Genomic DNA, 25,701 nt, shown 5'->3' with positions numbered 1-25,701 from the left:
GTTAGAAATATTCATTTTGCATTTGAGGAAAGTGTGGTTCAGAGAAGAGACAACATTTAGCTAGGGACATCCAGCTATCAGGTGATCGAGGTAGAATTCTAATTGAATAATGGATGCTTTATTTTAGCTCAAAGCACTTAAAGCCCCGTTTCAACTACAATTCTCTACCAGTAAATGACATTTTTTTTTTTGCTTGCTTTTCTGCTTTTACTTTATCTAAGGCAGGCTTTGTTCTCCAGCATCTGTTGATACAGAATGCTTTAAGACTGTGCTTGGTCCTGACCTCTGCCCAGCCTCAGACTAGATCAAGTTCTGCCCACATGAAGACTCCGATTGTGGCGGGTGTGTGTGTGCGTGCATTTGCCTTTCCTAGTCATTTTAAAGAAGAGCTAGGGAAACAATTATTAAAGAAAACCTATTCTAGATTTCGCTGTTGAGGAGGAGAGAGGGACCCTCTAATCACTTCTAGTAAATATATTTTTTGAAGAAATTAGCTTATTGGCTAGTAATTTCATTCTGTTTACACATCCACCAGTCCCATAGCTCAGCATACACATCATCTGTCACATACACAAGTGTTTTGCTGCTCTTTACTACTAAGCAGTTTCACAAAGCCATAATTTCCTTCTTTGTGACCTACAGTCACCTTTAAAATATAATTTTAAAACTCTATTGAGGGTTTACTAAGGCCGGACACTGTCCTACATGTTTTTACCTGTTTTATCTCTAACCTTCACACAAGCTTAAGGAAGTTATAATCACCCCCCTTTTATGAATGAGAAAACTGGGGTCTAGAACCATTCTTAATCAACTGGGCCAATTTGCCAAAAAGCAGAATAGAACTCAAACCCACACCTCCCCGACTCCAGAACACTCATCCCACTGTCCAAATCGTTACTCTAGGATTCAAAACACTTGAGGGCAATCCTGGTGCGGTAACATTTCGTCCACATTTGCTAATTAATACACAAGAGGCAAGAGGGAAAAAATTGTAACAAGTGGTTTGACTGTTGCAAAGTAGGACATCCTTGTTTATTCAGCTATCAACTTCTTGAGGCAGCAGAACGTTAACAAAACAAAAATACATCCACACTTACGCCTGGAGCCAGAGACACATGGGCTGAGTGGACTGGGCACTATCCAGCCAGTAAGACAGTAGGACAGGTCAGAGCAGAAACTCGTTCCCGTTCCCCTTTGGTCTTATCTCCAGGTGAGGGGAGCCGTGATCCCTGGCACGGTGCTTCCCAAGCACGTAGGCATCACCTTCACGAGGCTCACCGGGAGCTCGTGTTAAAATACAGATTCTGGGGTCCTGGACAGAGATGTTTAATGGTTCTCCAGATAAGCCTGGTGCAAGGCCAGGTTTGGGAGGCACTGCCCCATCAGACAAGGACAGGGAGGTTACTGCTGACCTCAGGCTTATCCCAAAAGGAGATTTTCAAACTAATTGGACAGGAGGACCAAAGTTAGCATGTTCCTTTATCCAGGAGAAAAGGACAACTTTATTCAGGAGAAAGGGCTTTCCACATTTCTCAAGAGAAACTGTAAAGAGGAACTGTTGCCTAAGAAGAATCACAGTATGGATATAAGACCCTAGTTCCAACAAGGACTTGCTGGGAGAGAAGGATTTGATCAAAATCAAGTTCGCTCTCTGACCCCTGGTTTCCACATTTATACAAAGAGGCCACTGGATAGCTCTCTAGCAAAGGTATCGTAACTAATTATGCAGCATATGATTGTTAAAGCTAGTCCTTGGGATGAAGACAATTATTTCGTCAGTTGTACCCCTGCCTCATTCATGGAAAGGAACGGAGTAGCTCAGACATTAAGAAAAACTGAGAAATTTGCTTTGAAGTCATTGAGACTCTTTACCAAGATCGGTACTTTCTCATTACCGAGTTCTCCACTCCCTCTTTTGGCATTGTTTTGAACGTGATATCAGGTAATGCTTCTCATGTATTAACTATATGTAAATTCATAAAGTACTTAAAGCAGTGACTGGGACTAGTCAGTGCTAGTAGACATGAGCTATTATTAAGACGTCTAAACTGCTGCCAATAAAAACCATTGCAGGGAAGCCAATCATTTATTTTATCTTTTTACCATTCTATAGCCAGGTTATGAAACGCTGTTCTCGAAAAGTCAGAATCGTCCTTCCTGTGGGGCTGACAATGCTCTTTGTTGAAGAACACCAATCCTGCATCCCAGACACTCGGAATCATGTCACCTCTTACCATTCTTGCAGATGCTGACATTCAGAACTCCTGAACCCAGGCAGTTTCCTGTGGGTATACAGAAGCCGGCATTGTCGGAGGTATTGGCTAATATTTCGTCAGGCACCTTAAACCGAAAGGCGGGCAGTCCCTGTACACTCTCATAGTCACTGAAAGTTATATGCACTGACCTGTTAGGAAGTAAGAACAAAAAGTCAGTGTGGGCTGCAGTCAGCACAATCTGGCCTGAATCAATACGTTAGCAACAGTTCTCAGGTACAACACAGCTAAGCGCTTTCAGGGGTCCTCAAACTTTTTAAACAGGGGGCCAGTTCACTGTCCCTCAGACCGTTGGAGGGCTGGACTATAGTTTAAAAAAAAACTATGAACAAATTCCTATGCGCACTGCGGGCCTGGGACGAGTTGGCTGCTAAGCAGGACAGGCAGCGGCACCCGGCGGGCCGGATAAATGTCCTCGGCGGGCCGCATGTGGCCCGCGGGCCGTAGTTTGAGGACGCCTGGAGAGGGTAAGTGAAAGGTGAAGATGCAAAACGCAGCTGGAAAGGAGCTCCACCCACTCAACGTGCGATAACGGAGGAGATGAGCTGAAGAGAAAGATGTTTAGGAGGTAGCACCTGTGGGACGATCCAAACAAGACCATGGAAAACATCTGTGGTAGAGAATTAAGAAGAGGACATCGAGGCCCTGGCTGGTGTGGGTCGGTTGAGTGTCATCCCGTGCACGGAAAGGTTGCTGGTTCAATTCCCAGGCAAGGCACATGCCCAGGTTGAGGGTTCAATCCCCAGACGGGGTGTATGTGGGAAACAACTGATCGATGTTTCTCTCTCATATCGATGTTTCTCTTTCTCTCTCCCCCTCTCCTTTCCCCCCTCTCTCAAATTAATAAAGACTTTTTTTAAAAAACAACAACAAACAGATGACATTCAGAATGGAAACTCACATTGAAAGAAATGAGTGGTCTAGACCAGCAGGGACACATGCCAGTGTGGGGGAAGCAGAAGCAGAGAAAGGGAAGCAAGGGTGACAGAGGCAAAGCCAGAGCTTGGCCTGGACAAGTGCCCCATTAGACAGATACTTGACTAGAATACATGCTTTTATATGCATTTCACCCCAATGAAAATAGTGTCATATTTTGCCCATCATTGATTTCAATGGAGGTCAACACATTTCTGCCTTCAGTTGTGAATGGAGGTTCAGAGGTCCCCTGAAATACTAACCACCCTCATGTTTGCATAGCACCTGAGTACAGGTATAACCCCGAATTGCAGAAGTTTGCTTTATGCAACTTTACTTCTACCGAAGGCCTACATTAGTACTTGTTTTTGCTAACTAAAAGAAATCTGAAGAGGATTTATGCTTTTATGGGAAAAGGTGAAAAGCGAAAATAGCATTTGTTTTGCCTGGCCAGCGTGACTCGGTGTTTGAATGTCAACCTATGAACCAGTCAGGGCACATGCCGTCCCGCCCCCCCCCCCCCCCCCCCGCTTTACGGCTCCCCCAGTAGGGGGCGTGGAGGAGGCAGCTGATCAATGATTCTCTCTCTCATTGATGTTTCTATCTCTCTCTCCCTCTCCCTTCCTCTCTGACATCAATAAAAATATATTTTTTAAAAAAGAAAATAGCATTTGTTTTGCAGGAAGGCATTCATCATAGAGGCAGCAAGTGCCAGAAGCAATGAGAGTGACCCCACCAAGCTCCTCCCCCAGAAGTCACCCAGCACCTCAGCATCCAGCCCCATAGCTCTGAATTGCATCTATGAGCATCTGTGCTTTACCTCGATTTTATTTTGTGCATCTGTTAGCAAGATGTGTCCTAAGGTACCTTAAAAGACTAAGAGAGCTCATAAAGGTGTTATGCTTAGTATAAAACGACATAATTAAGCATATTTGGTATTTATTGGTGGCTTATGTGTTGTCTTGGAATGTTCAAAATATTTTCCATAAAAATTAATGGTAAGTGCTTCGCTTTATGCCAAATCGGCTAACAAAAGGTTTCATAGGAATATTCTACTGTTGATACGGGGGAAACCTGTAACAGACAACGCACTTTCACACACAGCACTTGTCTTACTCTGTCCTTGAGCCCTTCATTTGAGAGGAAGTGCTCTCCGGGCCTCACGTCTTCACCTTTGAACCAGAGATGAGATACACCTCTGGCAGGGTTGTGAACAACATGGAAACTGCCTTCCATTCACATCCCCGCTCCCCACAGCATTTTAAAAAATGAAATGTTTTAGGCAAACAGAATAGAGAAAATGCTATAATAAATACCTTTTATGACAAATATTACTCAGATAGAATGCCATGTTCTCTTTCTGTAATTTGCTTCTTCATTCAACATATTTTTAAGATTTTTTACATTAATGTAGATAGCTCTGATTTGTATATTTTAAATCCTATATCCCATCGTACCATATAGCATTTAAAATATACTAGAATTTATTTATATTTTCACTTTTATAAGCACTTAGATTGCTTCAATTTTTCACCACTACAATGTTGCAATGAACTTTCTGTCTATGTATATATATCTATGGGGAATCTATGTAGGTAGGACAGAAGTGCAGAATTAGGGACTTAACATGTCTTTGGCTGTACTAGATACTGTCAAATGGTTCTTCAAAGTGGTTTTTCCAGATAAGAATGTGTTTCCTCTGTGCTGAATCTTTTCAAAAAAACCTCCTACTGCCCTTCTAAGTTGCCTTGTTTCATTCATTGCACACCAATGCATTTTCAATCCCTTCGGTCCTTCCACAAATATTTATTAAATGGAGCAGCCAGCTGGAAAGGGTCTGAACCAGCGATTTTCAGCCAGTGTGCTGAAAGAATTTATAAAACATGTAATACCTGACTGTTTAGTCAGGGGCACTGACCTCTTTTCCCTTAGATTGTCAAATAAAAAAATGACAACAGCCAACACCACAATAGCCATCTGGTTTGAATGAATCAAAATTATACCTTTTTTTTGTGAGATGGGCAAAAAAATAAATTTTTGTGTGTCATAGAATTTTAGTAGTTAGTTTATGTGTGTCATGAGATGAAAAAGGTTGGAAAATCGCTGGTCTAAACCATGGCAGATAGCGGGGTGGAGAGGTGAGGATGAATGCAAGAGCTATTTCTGAGGAGGAACAGATAGCATTTGGTGACCAGCTAAATGCAAGAGAGGAGGGATATTTACAGTGTCCCCAATGTCTCTGGCAGGGCTGATTGGGTAGGTGGTGCAATTATGTGAGATATGAAACACTCAAAGAACAGCAATTCTTGAGAAAACTGAATCAACAGTGTCAAATATGACCAGGTCATTTGTGATTTAGAGGAGTTTCATAAAAAGCCTTGAAAGAGTGAGTGGGAGAGGAATTAGAGGCTGTGGTTCAAGGGTGATGGTGGGAAAAAGCCCAGTGGGAGATGGGGATCAGGGTGTAGAGCAGGGTGCCCCTCTTCCCACAAAGACATAATCATGTTCATTTGAAGAGAAGGAGCTGGTGGTAGAGAGGGAGAGATTACAGGGCGAGTAAGAATAGATATGATCAATGGCAAGGTTATAGCTAAGCAAATACCTATAAACTCTAAATTATGGAGAACCAGTATGATTTATTTATCTTTTATGTAGAGATTATCTGTTGACTGGAAAAGGATCAGGTCAAATTTCATGCTTGAATATCATATTAATTAATAGCTAACACTTAATTTTATCTACTGTTCGATAAGCCCTGGGCTAAGTATTTTACTAACAGTAACTAATTTGTCCTCATAACAACTCTAAAGGTAGGCAACTATTTTTAGCCTTATTTACAAATGAGGAGAGTGAGGCAGAGTCATGCAGTAACTTTCCCAAGGTCACACAGCTGTGAGTGGCAGAGCTGGTATTTGAACCCATGCAGTCAGGCTCTGAAGCCCATGCTGCAAACCACTGCTCTACACGGTCTTTCAATGTGCCATCATCAGTTATCAGGGAGTAAACATGAATACCCATGCCTGGTAAGTATAGCTACATATATTCCTCACACTTTTGGTGGTCTTGCAGTCAAAGATATTTTTAAAGTTCTTACCTGCAAAAATCAGATGGAAAGACATAAAGGACTTCATCTTTCGTTATTAGTGGGTGGAAAGTATCACCATCTGTCCCATTAATCATATTGCATTTGTCTGTTGTCCACCAGCCAAGTGACCTGTAATTGATAAGCACAAGAAAGAGTCAAGAGGATCAAATTTGATTTTAGTGTTTTGTTTTATTCTTCAAATGATCAGGACTTTTCAAGACTCAACTAGGAGGAGCTGGCTATCCACAGAATCTCATTCACATGTGATACAAGGCTGATATTGGTGAGGGATTGAATCAAGATGGGGAAAATAGGCTCCTGACCCTCAGATCAATTTTGATAGAGGCAAAAGCCAAAAATCCCTTTTTCTTTCCTGAAAAAGGGTATCCTACATAGAAGTTTAGAAATATCCATTTACTTAAAACAATGATCTACTTTAGCATTATTAATAGCCTGACAGACAAGCTCTGGACAGATATGTTCATCTCTTAATATTCATGACAGAGCATTAACTCTGTCTCCCCTCAGAACAGGTTTCTGTCCCAAATTAATGGGGAGCTTCTCTTGGGTGTCAAGAGTCAATTGGTTAATTGGAAGATAGTCCTAAGGAATTTATACAAACACTAGTGGCCCAGTGCACAGATTCGTGCACATTGAAAGGAAATTAATTAGAAGAAAGATTCATGCGATAATTACATTACTGAAAAAAATTACATGTCAAAATAGTACATATAATATAGTATTATAAAATTAAAACATACATGCGATTGGCACCAGCAAAAGCTTTATATGTATTGTGCATGTGCAAGTCAACATTTATTTTTAAATTGCCAGTGCGCATCATATGTACCAGTTGGTCAGACGGTCAATGCACGGTCAGACATATGTAGTCAGTCACTTAGCCTTTTATATATATAGATAAGCTCAGAAAAATTAAAAATGAGAGGATTAAGATAGAGAATGGAGAAGCTCCAATAAATGTTTAATAGTTGTTTTTTTTTCTTTTGGGGTGAGGGAGAAAACAGAGCAAATTACAGAGAAGCAGTAAGTGAAGAGATAATTTCTGAAAGTTTTTCAAAATTTAAGAAAGCTATGAGGACTTGGATTGAAAGTATGTCCCAAGGGCCAAACAGGATAAATACAAATAAATTCAAATCTGGATATGTTGTAGTAAAAGTGCAAAAGACCAAGGAAAGAGATAAACATCAAAATCAATGGAGTAATATCTTCATAATTTTGAACTGTCGACCTACAATTCTATACCTAACTAGTCATTTAAAACTGAGAGTGAAGTTTAGACATTATAAAGTATGTGAAGTCTAAGAAAGTTTACCACCCACAGATCCTTTCTTAAAGAACTACTGATACAGGGTTTCTCAACCTATTAACCCTATTGATGTTTTGAGCCTGTACACTGTAGGATGTTTAGCAACATCCCAGGTTTCTACCAGTAGATACCAGTAGCACCTCCTAGTTGTGACAACCAAAAATATGTCCAGATATCACCAAATGTCTCCTGAGGGTGCAAAACTGCCTCTGGTTGGGCACCACTGTATGAATGGATACTCTTCAGCAAGAAAACTAAACCCGGAGGAAGATTTGAGAAGGAAAAAACATTAGGAAAATAAAATATGTTGGCATTTAATTATGTATTTACCATAAAAATGAACTTTTAAATTATATTTGCCTTCCTAAGAAGGTAAAATAAGTCATAAACAAGAATAATAGAATGTGTGTGTGTGTGTGTTTTAAGAAATGAGTAAAGTTATTGTCCTATTTGGAAGGAGAAAAAAGACAATAGATAGCTTTAGATTTTGTTAGAAAAATATTGTTAAATATGAATCTAAAAATCTAAGGATAGAATGGACATAAACCAGAAAAAAATAAGTCCAAATATATTAAATAAGATAGCATTATATCATATATGTATCAGTAATTATAACACACATATAAAAGGATTAAATTATTTTATTAAAAGACTGAAAAAAATATAGAATGGGTTTAAAACAAAAACCAGCTACATCCTGTTTACAAGTAAATTTCCCTTCCAGCCCAGTGCCCCAGTCATCTAGTTCCCCCTCGGTAAGTCACTGTTGTCAGTTTCTTATATATTCTTTCAGGAGTCTTATATATTTGTGTGTGTGTGTGTTCATGCTTACAAATATGTTTATGTACGTGATTTTTAAAATTTAAATTAACTTTATTTAAAAACAGTTTGATATTTACAGAAAAGTTATGAAGATACTACAGAGAATTTTCCTATATTCCACACCAGTTTTTTTTGCCTGTATTTCTGGGAAACTTAGAAATAAATTTAAAGTTCAAGAACAGAACCCCTCTTACCTCAGTCCCTGAAGAATAGCCTTGTTTTCTTTCAAAGGTTTCTAATTTCTCTAACTTTAAACAATTATCTTGTTTTATAGGTAGCTTTAGCTCCTTTTTGGAAGTACTTTGTTTATGTTATAAATATTAAAATAAACATATTTTTGCAATACTATCATCCTGAACTCAAATGTATTTCATCTTAAAAAAAAAATAACACAGCCCCGGTCGGATGGCTCAGTTGGTTGGAGCACTGTCCTGAACACCAAAAGGTGGTGGGTTTGATTCCTGGTCAGGGCACATACCTAGGTTGTGGGTTCCATCCCTATTCAGGGCGGGTACAGGAGGCAACCTATCGATGTTTCTGTTTCTCTCTCTCTCTCTCTCTCTCTCTCTCTCTCTCTCTCTCTCTCTTTCTCTCTCCCTTCCTCCCCATTCCTCTCTCTAAAATCAATAAATATATCCTCAGGTGAGGATTTTAAAAATTAATAAAAATTAAAAATAACACAAACAATCCACAATCATTAAATTAAAAAGAGAACGTCTTCCATTCCCCACAAAACAAGTAGTGGTTTCAAAAGTATCGGTGCTGCAGCTGCACATGACTCCCAAGTGGAAGAGTGATCTTCAACCATCAACATTCAATTTGTCAAGTGCATTATCCCAATCTTGATTTTTAAAATAATAATTATAAGTATATTTTACATACTTATAGATTTTTCATCCCCAAAATGACAGTGTTAAAACATTTTTTTGAAATAATATGGAAGTGGACATATAAAATAAAAATTGAAAAATAATTATGCTGATGAATCATTAAACTTACGTTTTTCCATTCCATTCCACAATCTTTGAAAAGTTAAGGTAATTGTCTTCTCCAGTCAGAAAAACATAATCTCCATCATTAGTCCCATTTTTCTGAAAATAAGTGAATATGATCATTTCAAGTAACGTGATGGTTAACTTTGTGTCAACTTGGATGGCCTATGGTGCCCAGTTGTTTGGTTAAACACTAGCCTAGATGAAGGGTTACAGGTTTGATTCCCTGTCAAGGGCATGTACCTAGGTTGCAGGTTTGATCACCAGCCCCAGTCTGGGCAAGTACGGAAGGCAACCAATCAATGTGTCTCTCTCACATAGATGTTTCTCTCTCTCTCTCTCTCCCCCCCCCTCTTCCTCCCTCCCCCCCCTCCCTTCCACTCTCTCTAAAAATCAGTGGAAAAATATCCTTGGGTGGGGATTAATAAATCTCTCTAAATATAGATATAGATATATATCTCCCTTTGATTCTCTTTCTCTGGAGAACTCTGATACAGTAACTAACAAATTTAATCTTCATGAAACTGCCCTAGTTTAGCCTAATTGCTACATGAGACTGAACCAGAACTAGAGAATAGAGTGGGGAACTACCGAACACAGAATTACTATATGACCCCCCCAAATCCCACTCCTACCCAAGAGAATTCCATTTTAAGGTACATATGCAATGTTCATAAAAAACTTGTATACAAATTATTCATAGCAGCATAATTCACAATAGCCAAAAAGTAAAGATAACCCAAATATCCATTAACTGCTGAATGGATAAACAAAGTGTGGTATATCCATACAATGGAATATTACTTGGCCATAAAAAGGAATGAAGTGCTGATACATGCTACAACATGGATGGACCTTGTAAACTTTATACTAAATAAAAGAAGCCTGCCGAAACCGGTTTGGCTCAGTGGATAGAGCGTCGGCCTGCGGACTGAAGGGTCCCGGGTTCGATTCCGGTCAAGGGCATGTACCTTGGTTGCGGGCACATCCCCAGTGGGGAGTGTGCAGGAGGCAGCTGATCGATGTTTCTCTCTCATCGATGTTTCTAGCTCTCTATCCCTCTCCCTTCCTTCCTCTCTGTAAAATATCAATAAAATATATTTTTTAAAAAAATTAAAAAAAAAATAAATAAAAGAAGCCAGAGCAAAAATCCTATATCATATGACTCCATTTATATGAATGTCCAACTTGCATAGGAATGTCTAATTGCCAGAGATGGTTTCAACTCAGAGATGGTGCCCCTTGGCCTCCATTTGTATAGTGCACATGTGTGTCAAGATTTTAATTTTATTTTTTGCCTAATAAAGCCACACTGCAGTCCCAAATCCCCTTCCTCTCTGGCTCTGAGGAAGCCCCCACAGGGAGAACCTGCTCCCCTCCCCTCCCCTCCCCTCCCCTCCCCTCCCCTCCCCTCTTCTCTTTCTCTGGCCCAGGCCAGCCTGCCTCCCAGCCTGCCCTTCACTCAGAACTAGGCAATCCAGCACCTCACAGGGGCAGGAGGCAGGCTGGGCAGGGAGGGGGCTTACTAAGGTTTTGTTTCAAAAACAAACCCCACAAAACCTTATTTTTCTTTACAAAAGCAAAAAAGGAAACAAGACACAATGCTAACCTTTGAACTTCTTAAAAAAAAAAAAAATCTAAGGATTCATAGGCAAATCCAGAAAGATAGAAAGTGGTTGCTAGGGGCTAGTAGGAGGGGAAAAGGAAGTGACTGCGAATGGGAATGTGGTTTTTGTGGAGAGGATGATAAAAATGTTCTAGAATTAGAAAGTGGTGATGATGGCAAAATCTTGTGAATATGCTAATGACCACTGAATTGTACACTTTAAAATGGCAGAAGACTCCAGGCGCTTGAGCTGGATCAGTGAACAAAACAGAAGTTGCTGCCCTCATGGTGCTTATCTCCTAAAACTATTGTCATAATCCTTTCGTTCTCTTAAATGTTTACTATTAAATGCTCGTTATGGGGCAGGCACTTTATAGTGTACTAAGAATAACAAAATAACCAGACTATTCTATTTCCATCACTCTAAGCTATGTTTCAAGTTTCGTCGTAGATACATTTTTTTGGGGTCTTATCACAGGTGGCTTTGGGGTTAATAAATTTAGGCCTAGAACTCGTGTCCAGCTTTCTTTATAAATGGGGTTTTGTTCTGATTATAAACATAATAGAATATTCTGGTTATAAAAGTAATACATTCTTATTAGAAAATACAGAATGATGTATAAAAATATCCCAATTATTCATTATCCTCTCAACTAATGGGAACTACAATTAATATTTGGTCTGTTTTTAGTCTTTTTTCTATATAAGATATGTTTATAGAACTAAGATATAGCTATATGTAATATATGAAATATGTACATTTATATGCACACCATTTTATACATATCTACAATTGTATATATACATATGCAAATTTTTTACTTAAGCATAAAACTTATTTCCCATGTTATCAAAATTCTTTATAGATATAATTTAACGACTCCATGACATTATGTGAAAATAATTTACTTAACCATTCTATTTTTATTGGATATTTAGTTTTGAGGTTTTTTTGCTACTATAAATAATGTTGTATGAATATATTTATGCCTAACAAAATTTTCAGTACTTTTGTTTTCTAAACAGACCGCTAAAAGTGAAATTACTAGATAAAAGAACAGGAACATTTTTAAGCCTTTTGATACATATTGTCAAATTGCTCAAGTCACCCAGCTGGAAAGTGGTGGAAGTAGCAGTATAAATCAGTTTAGTTCCCCAAATGGCTTCTGTTAAACTTTGCTAACTGGAGGAACAAAAACTCCCCACGGCTTCTTGCTTCTTTCTGCATTTCTGTATTCACTGAGGTTGAACTCTTTTTTCCTGTCATTCAGCTATATACCTTAGAAAGCACGCACACCCTCTGTGAATTCTCTTTTCATGTTTTTGTTTTGTTTTGTTTTGTTTTTGTTTTGCCTACTTGGGGTCTTTTTTTGTCACTTAACTTTATTTTGCCAACTATGTTAATATACCAACATGGTCCATGTACATCATGGCCATGTCATGTTCCATATATGAAATTTTACGTGACTTTAAGAAATGAGGCAGGACTCTTCTTTAAGAGCAGTGGTGTGAACATTGTAACTTGGATGAAAATTCAAATACCCCGTGTCAAAAAATGCTGAACCACCAATTTAAAAAATGCATGTATGTTGTTTTCTGAACTCCTCCACTTAACTCAGATGGGGCTAAGAATTCAGGGGTCCTCAAACTACGGCCCGCGGGCCACATGCGGCCCGCCGAGGACATTTATCCGGCCCGCCGGGTGCCGCTGCCTGTCCTGCTTAGCAGCCAACTCGTCCTGGGCCTGAAGTGCGCATAGGAATTTGTTCATAGTTGTTTTTTTTTTAAACTATAGTCCGGCCCTCCAACGGTCTGAGGGACAGTGAACTGGCCCCCTGTTTAAAAAGTCTGAGGACCCCAGAAGTGGTTAAGTGTTTAAATGTTTCAGAGTAACTCAAAAAGGGTTCTTCCCAGCTGTTATCTGCCCAGGAATCACACACTGAATGTGATGCTTCCCTGTCTCTCACTAGAACTTTTATTTGAGGACAGCAAGGACAACTAGGTTTTGTGTTATTGTGGTAGGGATGTGAGTTGGGTACAAGAAACACATTACTGCAGGAGGCGGAGAAATGGTCTGAGGACATGACTACAACATTCACCCACTAGCATGCCATGCCATAAGCAACACCTGTCCTCCTGGTAGAACTGGCTGGGCTGCCTGACGTCTCAAAGATACTTCTCAGCAACTAGAATTGTATACGTAAGAGAATACACACTCAGTGGGAGGCGCTTGAACTCTCTTCTATCAAGGAGAACAGAGGTACCCTAAAATCAGCAGGTACAGATATGCTGGTTGGCCTTGCAAACAAGAGTATCTGACAGTTAACCATTTCCCTCTTTCTCAGGAGCTCTGTGAACTCACCTTATCCTATTCGTTCTCACACCCTGCCCACCTCCCGGACCTCCCCCCACTAACTGTTTGTTGTTTCTGCATTAAAGTCTTTGAAGGGAAAGTGTTTGAGGGTGTTAACTAAGGGTGAGCAGGGAACAGGCATACAGGCCTAGGTATCAGAGGCAAATGTTGGCAGAAACCCTAGGATTGAGGCAAGGTTTGAGGCCAGGATTGGGTGGATGCAGAACTCCACAGACTATCCAGGTCACTGGATGAACTTCTGTGCTTCTGGCTAAAGAGTTAGTATTTGGCCAGAGCAGATGAAAAACTAAACAAAAACATTGTCTTTCTTCTTCTTTTTCTTTTTTCCAACAACACTACAGAGAGTTTATTTGGCTCCAAAACAAACACAGATACCAGTCATTCATATTAATTCAGAGTCATTTTTTTGAGACAGTCATGAAAGGGAAAAAGAATAATGGTTCCTGCCATGGCTGGTGTGTTCAGCGGTTAGAGTGTTGGCCCACACACCGAATGGGCGCAGGTTCGATTCTGGGTCAAGAGCACATACCTGGGTTGCAGTTCATTCCCAGCCCTGCGCCCCCCACCCCCCAGCCCCCGTCAGGGTGCATGCGGGAGGCAACCAGTCAATGTGTCTCACATCGATGTTTCTTTCTCTCTCTCTCCCCTCCCTGCCTCTCTTCCTCTCTCTCTGAAAAAGCAATGGAAAAGATATCCTGAGGTGAGGATTAACAAACAAACAAATGAACGAACAAATAAATAATGGTTCCTGAAGTGTGTATTGCAATGAACTCATAGTTTGAAAAGCACTTTTATGGACTTCCCACTTAGCCATTTCAAACCAACCTTTGAAGTGTGGTTATTGCTAGTCTCAAGTTAGGAATGATAACACTGAGGCTCAGAAAAGTCCCATACCTATTAAAAGAAGAAGTCAAAATGCAAATCTAGGCCCCCTGATTCTAAGTTTTTTGTGCTGTTGTTTTTTCTGAATGTGGGAAATCCACGGAATCTGAGTGATGGTAGAGGGCTTTCCACGAAGGGGCCTTGTAGAGGCCCAAACCATCAAAATGAGACTTGGCATTGAACACTGAAATGTATGATGGTTTGAAAGATTGCACCTAATTGATGGCTCAGCCACACTATGTACAGGGTGTCCCCAAAAATGCATACACACTTGAATAATTATTAATTCCAATGGGTTAAATCTAAAAAGAAATATTGGAATTAATAATTATTCAAAGTGTGCCTACATTTTGGGGGGACACCCTATATTTTCACAACTACACTCAGTCAGCACTGGCAGCACATCATGGGAGAACCCCCCCCTTCCTCCCCCCCTCCCCCCCCCCCCCGACTAAAACACGTTATTTTTTACATACTGTATAAGTCATCTAGAATTCTGGGCAATTTTGGTCTCCTAGAAGAAACTCAAAGTGAAGATGAAGTCTGGCTTGGGGTACCCCCTCAGCTGAACAAAGAGGCTTAGAAAAAAAAAAAAATCCTTACCCCATAGTACAAGCCAAAATAGGGAGGGATGTCAGGTTTGAAAGGGTGGATGAGGGACAAGATCTCATCTTTGTAGCCCCAGAGCAAATCGTGGACGGTGTGCGTCACAAAGAACTTCTGCTGGTAAGCCTTCATCAGGGCCCGGACGATCACCTGGATGACGCCCTGCTGCGCCCACTCCATGGCAGTCTGAGGAACACAGGTAAATGCAGAGAACAGCACGCCCACCCGCTCTCCCCCGGGCCCCCAGCAAAGGGAGCTGGAAACTCAGAGGCTGAAGTTAAACAGCTGGAAAATTAGCCCGCGAACCCCTCTCTGGCTCTGTGTGCAGGACTAAAACTCCCCAGTTACTACCCTTTCTCAGCGTTAACATTGTTCACTGTGATCTCAACATCCCCAAGGCCACCCTGCTGCTGTCCCCACACAGCGGGAGGGAAGGGAAAAGCTCTTGTAATTACATTGGCATCTTTGGCCACAAGGTGGCGCCACCTTCCTCCTGCTAGGGCCGGTGGCTGACTCCACTAGGGGCAGGGCAGGGCCAGATCTGGGATGTAAAGTTTTCTAGGCCCTGGGTCCGCGGTGAGTGGTCACCTATCAGTTAGTGTGGGAGCCTGAGAGGGGGTTAGTGCAGGTGAACAGGAACGTTTCCTGGGTATCACGTATACTGCTATTAGATGGAATTCCATTATAATCAGAGCCCATTGAAATCACTCCAGGCTGTGATCAATAGCCCAGTCCCTCTATTATTTGGAATGGGGAAAAACAGTCAATATGTATTTTGAGAACTTAAAAATCGTAGGCAGAAATCTAAATTAAGAGTTGGTATGCAAATTCTATTGCTAGTTTCTGAACCAAAACAAGGGGCAAATAAATATTTTTAAAATTATTAGCTACTTGCCCGGCAGGTATGGCTCAGTGTTTGAACATCAACCTGTGAACCAACAGGTCACAGTTCGATTCCAGATCAGGGCACATGCCCCGGTTGCAGTAGAGGGTGTGTGCAGGAGGCAGCTGATCAATGATTCTCTCTCATTGATGCTTCTATCTCTTTCCCTTCCTCTCTGTGAAATCAATAAAAACATTTTTTAAAAATTATTAGCTACTTAAAAAAAATCCTAGAGACATAATTATTTACACAAGTGCTGATCCTGAACACACAGCAAGAAACTGTGAAAAGAAATCCTAAAATTTGCCTTCCATCAGTATTTGAAAAGACCTTGTTTGAAAGACTTCAGAAAAATGTCTAAGATAAACTTTAAAGAAGGGCAAGGGAAAACATATTTTTCTTCTTATATATGTATATATTTTTTAACATAACTTAGCTCCTAAATGTAAAGCCATAATAGCCTTAAGTTAGCTTTTACCTTTCCTCTAAAATCCATAATAATGGTTCTTAAAATGCTAACTTACCACTGCAGGAATATTTAGTGTTCTAATTAAGTCACTTTTAGCATCTCCAACAGATAGGTTTTGTACAAAAACATAGGCCTTGTTGCTAACAGCAGATACTGTTGTTCCATTATCGCCAAACTGAATATCCGCTTTGTTTCTGATTTCCCTAAAAGAAAGAAAGAGATTTTGTTTGAAAACAGTCACTACTTTAAAACGCAGTATGTCCCCCTTCTTTCAATATCAAAGCTATTTCCAATATACTATTCCCAACATAACCATTAGAAAGAGAGACTGCATGCCAGTACTGACCCTGTAAAAACTGGAGATGAACACTCCAGTTTTATAATGTGAGGAAATAAGGCCCAGGATAGAGTCTTCTCAAAAATCTGTCATTTCCATTCTTTCCCCCCACAATTTGGAAAATGCAATGGTCAAGGGTCACCTTGATGAGGGCATCAAAGCCAATGAACTCTGGGTTATGGTTTGTTCCCAAAATACATTCACGAGGAATACATACAAAACCTGATAGCGGCCGTCCTGTTAAAACACTTGTGCAATTTGCACTTAGGGGGTAGCTACAGTGGAATTTTAATTGCTTAGACATTCACTGCCCTTTTTTCTGGCCAGACCCTGATTTTCTTTCCTCTCCTGCACTGGGCAGCGGTGTGCGACCCCAGCTCAATCAGTTCTTTTCCCTTTGGCCTCTGCCTCCTGAGCCCAGAGCCTCCAGATGGAAAACACGGTCGAAATACCGGCTTCCTCTAGGGGGCGCACATGAGCGAGGATCCTTGTGCTCCAGAGATCCGGGTCTTTAAAGCCTGCCTCTTTCTTCCCAGCTGCAGCGTGGAAACTGTAACCCACTTTAGATAGCCTTCAAATAAGTTCTCCTTTTCGTTAAATTGGCCAGGGGCAGTTTCTCCGGCTTGCAACCAAAGCCCCCTCCCAGAGAAAGCATAACCCAGTCTTTCTGTAGGTGAGAAAAGGGAGATTCAGATGAAGTAACTAGCCCAGGATTAACCAGGAGGTGGCGGAACAAGGTTTAGAATCCTGGTCCCCTGACTTCAGATCCCAGGTTTCCCTGGACTCTAAGGAGAAGTTAATGCAAAGGGACTGGTTAGCAACTGGAGGAGAAGAGGAAATGCCAAAGGCAAATCGCTGCCTCTGCCAAGGCTGGTGCCTGCAGAGGGCATTGCTCTCCACTCCTTCCCGTCCCAGAGCCTCCCTGCCGCCAAGGGGAAGAGGGAAGGACTTCTCAGGGTGCACCCACTTATAACCAGGCCCAGGACCCTGCACTGGTCTAGCTGACCACTAAGAAACTAGAAGTAGAAAAAATAACCCCAGCGTGAACACCAGTTTGCACACAAAGAAAGCCGGGCCAGGGAGCAAAGAGCTGGGATGCAACGTCCGGCCAAAACCCCAGGGATCAACTCTGCCAAGTTTTCTAACTAATGACGAAAACTGATGACCTTGCTAAAGCCTTTTTTTTATTTTTCACTGAGCCCTGGGTCATGAACCTAGTGGCCTGAATAATTCCAACCCTACAGCCTGCATCATTTCTGTTTATTTCTGTGCACTGACTCTGGGGGACTTTTAGAATGTTTTCTTTACAGCTCACCCTGTAAGAACCTGATGTTTTAAAGAACCTGAGCATGGGGGCTCCAATCACTTTAAGCCTTGTCACTTGACTGGGTTTCTCAATACAGTTTAAAAAGTCAAAGCCATGGTTTCCCAAACCACAAAAATATTGAATTCACTTGGCAGGCACCAAGGGAACGTGACAGATCATTCACAGCTAACCACATGACTTCCCCTCAACCTCCCGCCACCCTCAGGCATGCCCGACTCTCAGCTTTTGCAGAGTGGTCTAACCCAGTGGTCGGCAAACTCACTAGTCAACAGAGCCAAATATTAACAGTACAACGATTGAAATTTATTTTGAGAGCCAAATTTTTTAAACTTAAACTATATAGGTAGGTACATTGTTATTGACTTAATTAGGGTACATGATATTTTGTGGAAGAGCCACACTCAAGGGGCCAAAGAGCCACATGTGGCTTGCGAGCCGCGGTTTGCCGAACACTGGTCTAACCGAAGGAAGACGGTGCCCTGGGGGTCAGAGGTGGCCTCCCACTCTGCAGCGGCCAAGGAAACCAAGAAGAGAGGTGGCGAGGGGCCTGTCTCTCAGAACAACATGTAGTCACGGAGTCCGAGGAGCCTAGTCCGGGGAAACCCAAGCACTCCGTCACGGCGGCAACAATACCAGCAAGTCTGGTTACCCAGCTGGTCAGTCAGCCACAGTCAACCAGAGCGGGGTGGCCTTCTAGGGAACAGCGGACTGAGAGCAAGAAGTGAACAATCACTGCTTTACAGTGTCTGCCAAGACCAAAGAAGCTTCTAGAAATAGAAACAAAAGCATTTTTGTTTTTTTTAAAGGCAAAGCAAACATTTGGCCTAGACAATTAATTAAGAAACCATATTTCAAAGTGCCTGGTATGGTCCCTGGTACTTAGCAGATGCCAATAAATCCTGGTGTTGAAGGCCCAGGACATTCCAGGCTCAGACAACAACTTAATATTTGTTATTCACCCTGGTGGCCTTAGTCACTGAGAAAAGGTTGGGTTACACTCCATCGGGCAGGAAAAGACCTGGTTGATTTTAGAGATATTTCATTTTAAATCATTTTTTTAAGTTCTTTAACAAGTTAAAGAATGTGCACAAATTCATGCACAGGCCCTCCCCGGCCCTGAGCATGCACCGGTGGGGTCCCTCAGCCTGGCCTGTGCCCTCTTGCAATCCGGGACCCCTCAGGGGATGTCGGAGAGGCAGTTTCGGCCCGATTCCTCAGGCCAGGCCAAGGGACCCCACTGGTGCATGAATTCATGCACTGGGCCTCTAGTACTATCATATAATCCTTATCTTTTGTCACTGTAGTTCTCCATTCACCGAGTGCTCTCTGATGAGAACCACTCAGAAGTGGCTGAGCACAGTGGGCAAAGTGTGGGTTAAGATCTGACTGCCAGGCTCTGCATTCCATTCTGGCTTCACCCGTCGCCAGCTCTGTGACTAAGGAGAAATTACTCATTGCTTCCAGGGGCAATAACGTACCTTCCTTGTAGGCTTGTGGAGAGTGGAGGGGCCTCCTTGTAGGCAAGTGGAGATAAGAATGTACCTTCCTTGTAGGGTTGTGGTGAGAATTAAATTTGCATAAGCTTGCCATCCATTTAGGAAGCAAGTAGCTAGTAACATTATGTGTGAGGGCTTGCACTAAGCTCTGGAGATAGAGAGATGTTAAGACCTGGTTTCTGTCCTCAAAGAACCTGGTACAGCACAGAGACTTCTGTCTAACCAGCTACCTCACACCGGGAACAGCTACCTCACACCGGGACCGTGTTCCACAGACGCCCTCCAGGTGCCGGAGGGACACCCAGAGGAGAGAGGAGGGGCCCCTGGGATGGGAGTCCTGAGGAAGGTGCTGTGCAGGGACACAGTGGGGCTGGTTCTGGAAGGAGCAGGCTTCCCCGGTTGGGAGGCTGGAGGGGCTTCCAGGCAGGCAGCACAGCAGAGAGTACAGGTTCCACTGGGCAGTGGGGGGTGAGGAAACTGGTCCTGGGGGAGGATGAGTAGCCTGCAGTGCAGGGCACAGCTGAGCTGACCAGAGAGTGGATGGAGAAGTGAAATCACAGGGTGGATGAGCGACCAGGAAGCAAGGGCAGAGGCGGGAAGCAGGCCTCAGGGAGGGTGCTGAGCAGCACCAGGGTTTAACTTTCCGTTACCACTGCCTGGTCCACTAAGTGAGGGACTGAACACCGAGAGCTCAGAGCAGGGTGCTGAGAAAAGCGCAGGTGGGGCGGGGATGGTGTGGCCCACATTCGTTGGGTGTGGGCAAGAAGCATCTTCACTCCTGAAGGCGGAAATGGTCCTCCGTCCTCGCAGCAGTACCTGGACCCACCTGGCCAGTGCCCACAGGTCACTCAGGACAACCATTTGGAACTTACAAGTACCTGGTCATCACCTTTTGTGCAGGGCAAGGGGAGGGGGGAATCTTTTTCTGCTTTTCTTACCTCTGAGTGGGTCAAAGATTTTTTTAGAAACTTATCTAAAGACACTGTTTCTGTTTTGAGAAAGAAGTGGTATCAGAGAACAATGAGCCAGGTTTAAAAAATATTTTAATAATGGAAACAATAACCATAGAATTTCTAAATTTTCTATCATCTCTTTGACATTAAAAAAAATGTATTCAGCTTGGCTCTGAGATGAGTAAAGGATCGAAGGGCTAACGGTCAGAATTTGGAAGATTAAACAAAGTTCCTACCTTTGCTAAATTGCAAGGAGACAATTAAATCCTTAAGAAATTAAATGCAAAAAATAGAACTATAAGAAAATAGACTTGAACATCAAACCTTTGAAAGGAATAAGACTTTTTAAGCTCAGAAATGACAGAAAAGTTCATACAGGAATGGATTTCACTATATGTAAATTTTAAACATAAAAAAGGCAGAGGATAGAAAAACAGTTGCCACAACTGTAACAAAGGGTTAACGTTATTGCATGTAAGGTTTACAGAGTGGCACGGACAACCAGAATCCAAACGAGCACATGGGCAAAGGACGAGATCTCAGAATGTGGAAACACCATCAGCTGGCAAACATGAGGAGAACATTCAATCCACGTGGTAATCAAAGAATGAAATGAGAACTGGGCCACGTGTCCAAGAAGGGAACGGTTAAATAGTTTTAACACTATTCCTGCTACCTCTTGAATAGTATCACTATTAAAATGTCCTATATAATAAAAGGCTAAAATGCAAGTAGACGGAACAGTGGAACAACTGGAACAACCAGACAACTGAACAACCGGTTGCTATGATGTGTGCTGACCACAAGGGGGCGTGTGTGGAATATGGCGGGTGTTGGCCGCGGCAGGATGGTGGAGCAGGTGAGCTGGGGCACCACAGCAAGGCGGGGCACTGGTCGCTGTCACTGGGGCGAGCCTCTGGTGGTTACTGAAAATTCTTTGCTCCCGTGCGCTGTGGTCCCACCTGGCTCTCATACCCACTGCCAGCGCCCAGCGCTGATCCCGATCACTCAGCGCGATCAGCAGATGCGAGGGGTGGCTGCCAGCCCTGATCGCCTCTGAGGGCTTCTCCACATCCCCCTGCTCCTGAGGGGTGATCGGGGCAGCAGCCACCACTCGCACCTGCTGATGGCACCGGCCCCGCTCACACCTGCGGCTGGTGCCGGCCCCAATAGCTCCATGCCGTCAGTGGGTGCAAGCGGGGCCAGTGCTGTAAGCACCTGGGAGCAGTGGCGGCGGGAGCGGGGCTGCCAGCAGACAGGAGACGGGGCGGTGGCAGAAGGGGCCAGGCCGGTTCACAGAGGATGGGCCGAGACCCGCCCCTGTGACTACCACAGCCTCGCGGCCCACAGTTCCTTTCAAGGTGCACGAACTCGTGCACTGCGCCCCTAGTATTAGTATAAAACCAAGACATACATGGGAAAATACCTAAGATGTAATATCAAGGGAATAGAATATACATGTTATGTACATGTGTATGTATAACATATGTACAGACAGTATGAAGACCAAATAAAAGTAAAACCCCATGGAGAAATGGCTAAGAAGAGATCCACTCAAATATTAGCATTGGTTATCTTGGTATCCATGAAACTAGGGATAGCAGTAGTTTTCTTACTTATTGCATTTTCAAGTTTCTTTAAAAGATAATGCTATATATGATACTGTATATGCTGATTATTTCATAATCCAGTATTACTTAATGCTCAACGAATAATAAAAAATATTATGAGATATTTATCCCTCACATCTTTTTCCTTACTGTCAAAGCAGTAATAGGAGCCTACAAGAGAAATGAACAATCCCAACAACAAAACTCAGAAATGGAAAAAGAGGAGATGTTTAATGGGATATTGTGAATTTAGCAAATATGTCTTAGAAATAGTAAAGTACTTGAAAGAGCCCTTAGACAAGTTGATTTTTTTAAATTATTGAAATGTTCAATAATAGGAAAAGAGACCTCACAAAATAGAAAATAAATCTCAAAAAGGATACAGAAGCCTTGTAATATCGTAAGTTGGAAACACATGTTTTGGCAAATATGTCACTAAGCAACAGGAACATGAGACAAATTAGCTTTGTGTCAACAAGCTTATTCCAGGCCTACTCAATGCACAGCTTTCACTAGACCCAGCAATTCCACCTTTGGGTATTTATCTGAAAAAATAAAAACACTAACTTGAAAAGACAGGTGAACCCTTATGTTCACTGCAGCATCTTATATAATAAAAGAGTAATATGCAAATCGACCGAACAGTGGAACAACTGGTCGCTATGATGCACACTGACCACCAGGGGGCAGATGCTCAATGCAGTAGCTGACCCCTGGTGGTCAGTGCACTCCCACAGGGGGAGTGCTGCTCACCCAGAAGCTGGGCTCACAGCTGGCGAGCACAGAGGAGGTGGCGGGAGCCTCTTCCGCCTCTGCGGCAGCGCTAAGGTGTCAGTCAGACATTCCCCCAGGGCTCCCAGACTGTAAGAGGGCGCAGGCCGGGCTGAGGGACACCCCCCACCCCAGTGCACCAATTCCGTGCACCGGGCCTCTAGTTATTTACAATAGCCAAGATTTGGAAGCAACCTAATTGTCCCTGGGTAAATGAATGGATAAAGCAGCAGTGGTATATATATATATATATATATATATATATATATATATATATATATATACAATGGAATACTAGTTAGCCATACAAAGAATGAAATCTTTCCATTTGTGACAACATGGATAAACCTAGAGGGTATTAAGCTAAGTGAAATAAGTCAAACAGAAGAAGACAAATACCGTATGATTTCACTTGCATGTGGGATCTGAAAAAACAAAACAAGTAAACAAACAAAACAGGAACAGACTTATAGAAACAGAGAACAAATCGATGGCTGACAGAGGGATGGGAGTGGGGGACAGGTAAAATAGGTGAACTGGAAGAAGAGGTACAAAATTCCAGCTATAAAATAAATAAGGCACAGGATGTAATGTACATCATGCAGGGAATATAGTCAATAATACTCTCATGACTTTGCATGGTGACAGATGGTAACTAGACTTAGTGTGATGAAAAGATCATAAGGTATATAAATGTCAAATCACTATGTTGTACACCTGAATCTAATTAATATTGTACGCCAACTATACTTTAATTAATTTTTTTTAAAAAAACCTTCACTATACACTGCATTACTTAAATCAGATTGACTGGTTTTTATCTACATGCGGAAGTGCCACCATCTTTTTACAAAAAATTAATATTCTGAACTCATCCATATGTAAAAGTTTTAGAAAACATGCCACTGTACATTGTGTGTCAAATTAATCAGTCCCCCCACAGCCCGCGTGGCTTTCCCTCTCTCAGAGACCCCACCCTCCACCCCCAGGCCAACCCACCACCCAGTTAGGGGCTAGCATGCCACGCCCTTCTTTGTGCCCCAGGACTGTTTGCACACAATGGACAGTGTCAGCTGACTCAGCTGGGAGGGAGGCCATGGGACTACCCAACACTGGGGCAGGAGCCACTGGAATACCAGTATGTGATCTGGCTGAACAATAGCACAATTAGGTCATGGGTGAGAAAAATTACACCCACTAGATCGGGGTGGGGAAGGTCTGGCCCCATGGGTTGTATAAGGCCCGTGAAATCATTTGGCCTGGCCCTGACAAGGTATTAGGGGTGAGTTAATTAAATGTTTGACCAAATATAGCAGGCTAATTTTTAGGTGGATAATTTTGTATGGGCCTGGAATGGCCCTTGGCAGAAAAAAGGTTCCACACCTCTGCACTAGATGCGTGTAAAAGGCCTGTAAGTCTCCCTAAAAAGCCACACTTTTCTACAAATCCCAGGTCTCACAACCCATTCAACACCTGTAGGAACACTGTAGTTTGTACTGAACATGTGAGTGTCCGTTCCCAAAGAAAGGGGTTCATCTTCAGGACCCTCTTCCCCTTCGCCTGGGTTCCCCGGGTGCAGTCCTGTGGTTCCAGGTGAGCTGTTTATGTGCTGTGGATTGAAACCATTTCTCCTCTTGTATTTCCTATGATTTAAACCATGGAGGACGTTTCACTCAGTGTTCCACCAATGTTCACCACACTAGATGTTCAGCGTTATAGGACTTGGTTCTTGCCCCTCACGGGGCTTCCAGTACATTGGGAAGAAAGACAGACAGGCAAACCAGTGGTTAAAGGGCACCTACTCTGTGTCTAACAGACGCACACTAGGGAGAGTGCATCCAAAGGCAGGGCAAGTCGCAGGGAGCAGCTGCATCGGCGTGGAGAGGTGGTAGTGATGAGTTCATTCGTGACAGAGAGAACAGAGCGCACACTGGCCGGTAGCGTGGGGCTGACAAGTACGTGGAGTATGGTTAGAACTCGGGGTCCAATATGGAAGCCACAAGCCACATGTGGCTGCTGTGCACCTCAATGTGGCTAGTTCAAAATTAGGTTTGCTATAAAATACACATGGGATTTCAAAGACTTACTAGGAAAAAAAGTATGTACTGAGTATTAATAATTCTGACTATTGATTACATGTTGAAATGATACTTTTTTGGGTGGTATTGGGATAAGTAAAATATTAAAATTAATTTCTCCTATCTCTTTTTACTTGTATAAGTGTGGCTACTAGAAAATGTTACATGATATGCGTGGCTCATGTGACATTTCTGTTGGATAGCTCTGGTTAGAGCATAAAATTCTAGGTTGAAAGTGCCAAAAATAAATTAAAATTAAATAATCAAATAAAATAAAATCAAGGGGCTAAGTATACAGATGCTCAGGCCAGGACATGGCACAGGGAAAGTCACTAGGACCCTGAGCAGGAAAGGGAAGGGAATGTCAGGTGTGCCCTTGGGAACGTCACTCTGGCAGCGGATGGAAGAGACCAGGGCCCAGGGCGGGACAGACACCAGAGGCAGGAGAACTCCTGCAGGCAAAATGAGCCAGTACAGAGCGACCAGGTGGCCTTCTAATCTCCAGATCAGACCTGCTCTTAGGGTCCTCAGCCTCCCCTGGGCCCTGGCCCCGTGTGCGGTAAAGCCTGTGGACCTACTCAGATCAATGTTTACACACAGAAAATTAAATACCCAGGACTACAAAGGAAACCGGTGACTGAAACACAGGTGTCATTTTAAAATCTGTGATAGGGCCCCAGCCTGTTTTGCTCAGTGGTTAGAATGTCCGCCTGAGGACTGAAGGGTCGTGGGTTCGATGCCAGTCAAGGGCACACACCTTGTTTGCAGGCTCGATCCCTGACCAATCAATGTGTCTCTCTCACATCGATTTTTTTTCTCTCTCTCTCTCTCCTCCTCCCTTCCACGCTCTAAAAAAAATATCAATGGAACAAATATCCTCAGGTGGTTTATTGAC

General features: G+C 42.6%; 1 protein-coding gene across 1 annotated transcript in view; it reads right to left on the bottom strand.

Moving 5' to 3' along the window:
- Positions 1-25,701, bottom strand: part of SCARB2 (scavenger receptor class B member 2) — a 60,362-nt gene that overhangs the window by 11,837 nt on the left and 22,824 nt on the right. The window contains exons 3-7 of the mRNA XM_080687071.1: positions 16,290-16,437; positions 14,880-15,068; positions 9,422-9,513; positions 6,283-6,402; positions 2,235-2,404 (exon numbers count right to left, since the gene is read on the bottom strand). Of these exons, the coding sequence (XP_080543197.1) occupies positions 2,235-2,404; positions 6,283-6,402; positions 9,422-9,513; positions 14,880-15,068; positions 16,290-16,437 (719 nt within the window). The remainder of the gene's footprint in view (positions 1-2,234; positions 2,405-6,282; positions 6,403-9,421; positions 9,514-14,879; positions 15,069-16,289; positions 16,438-25,701) is intronic.

The sequence above is a fragment of the Plecotus auritus genome (genome assembly GCF_963455305.1).
Source record: "Plecotus auritus genome assembly, chromosome: 1".
NCBI lineage: Eukaryota > Metazoa > Chordata > Mammalia > Chiroptera > Vespertilionidae > Plecotus > Plecotus auritus.
Note: the sequence above shows the minus strand (reverse complement) of the source record. Positions and strands in the feature narration are given on the sequence as shown.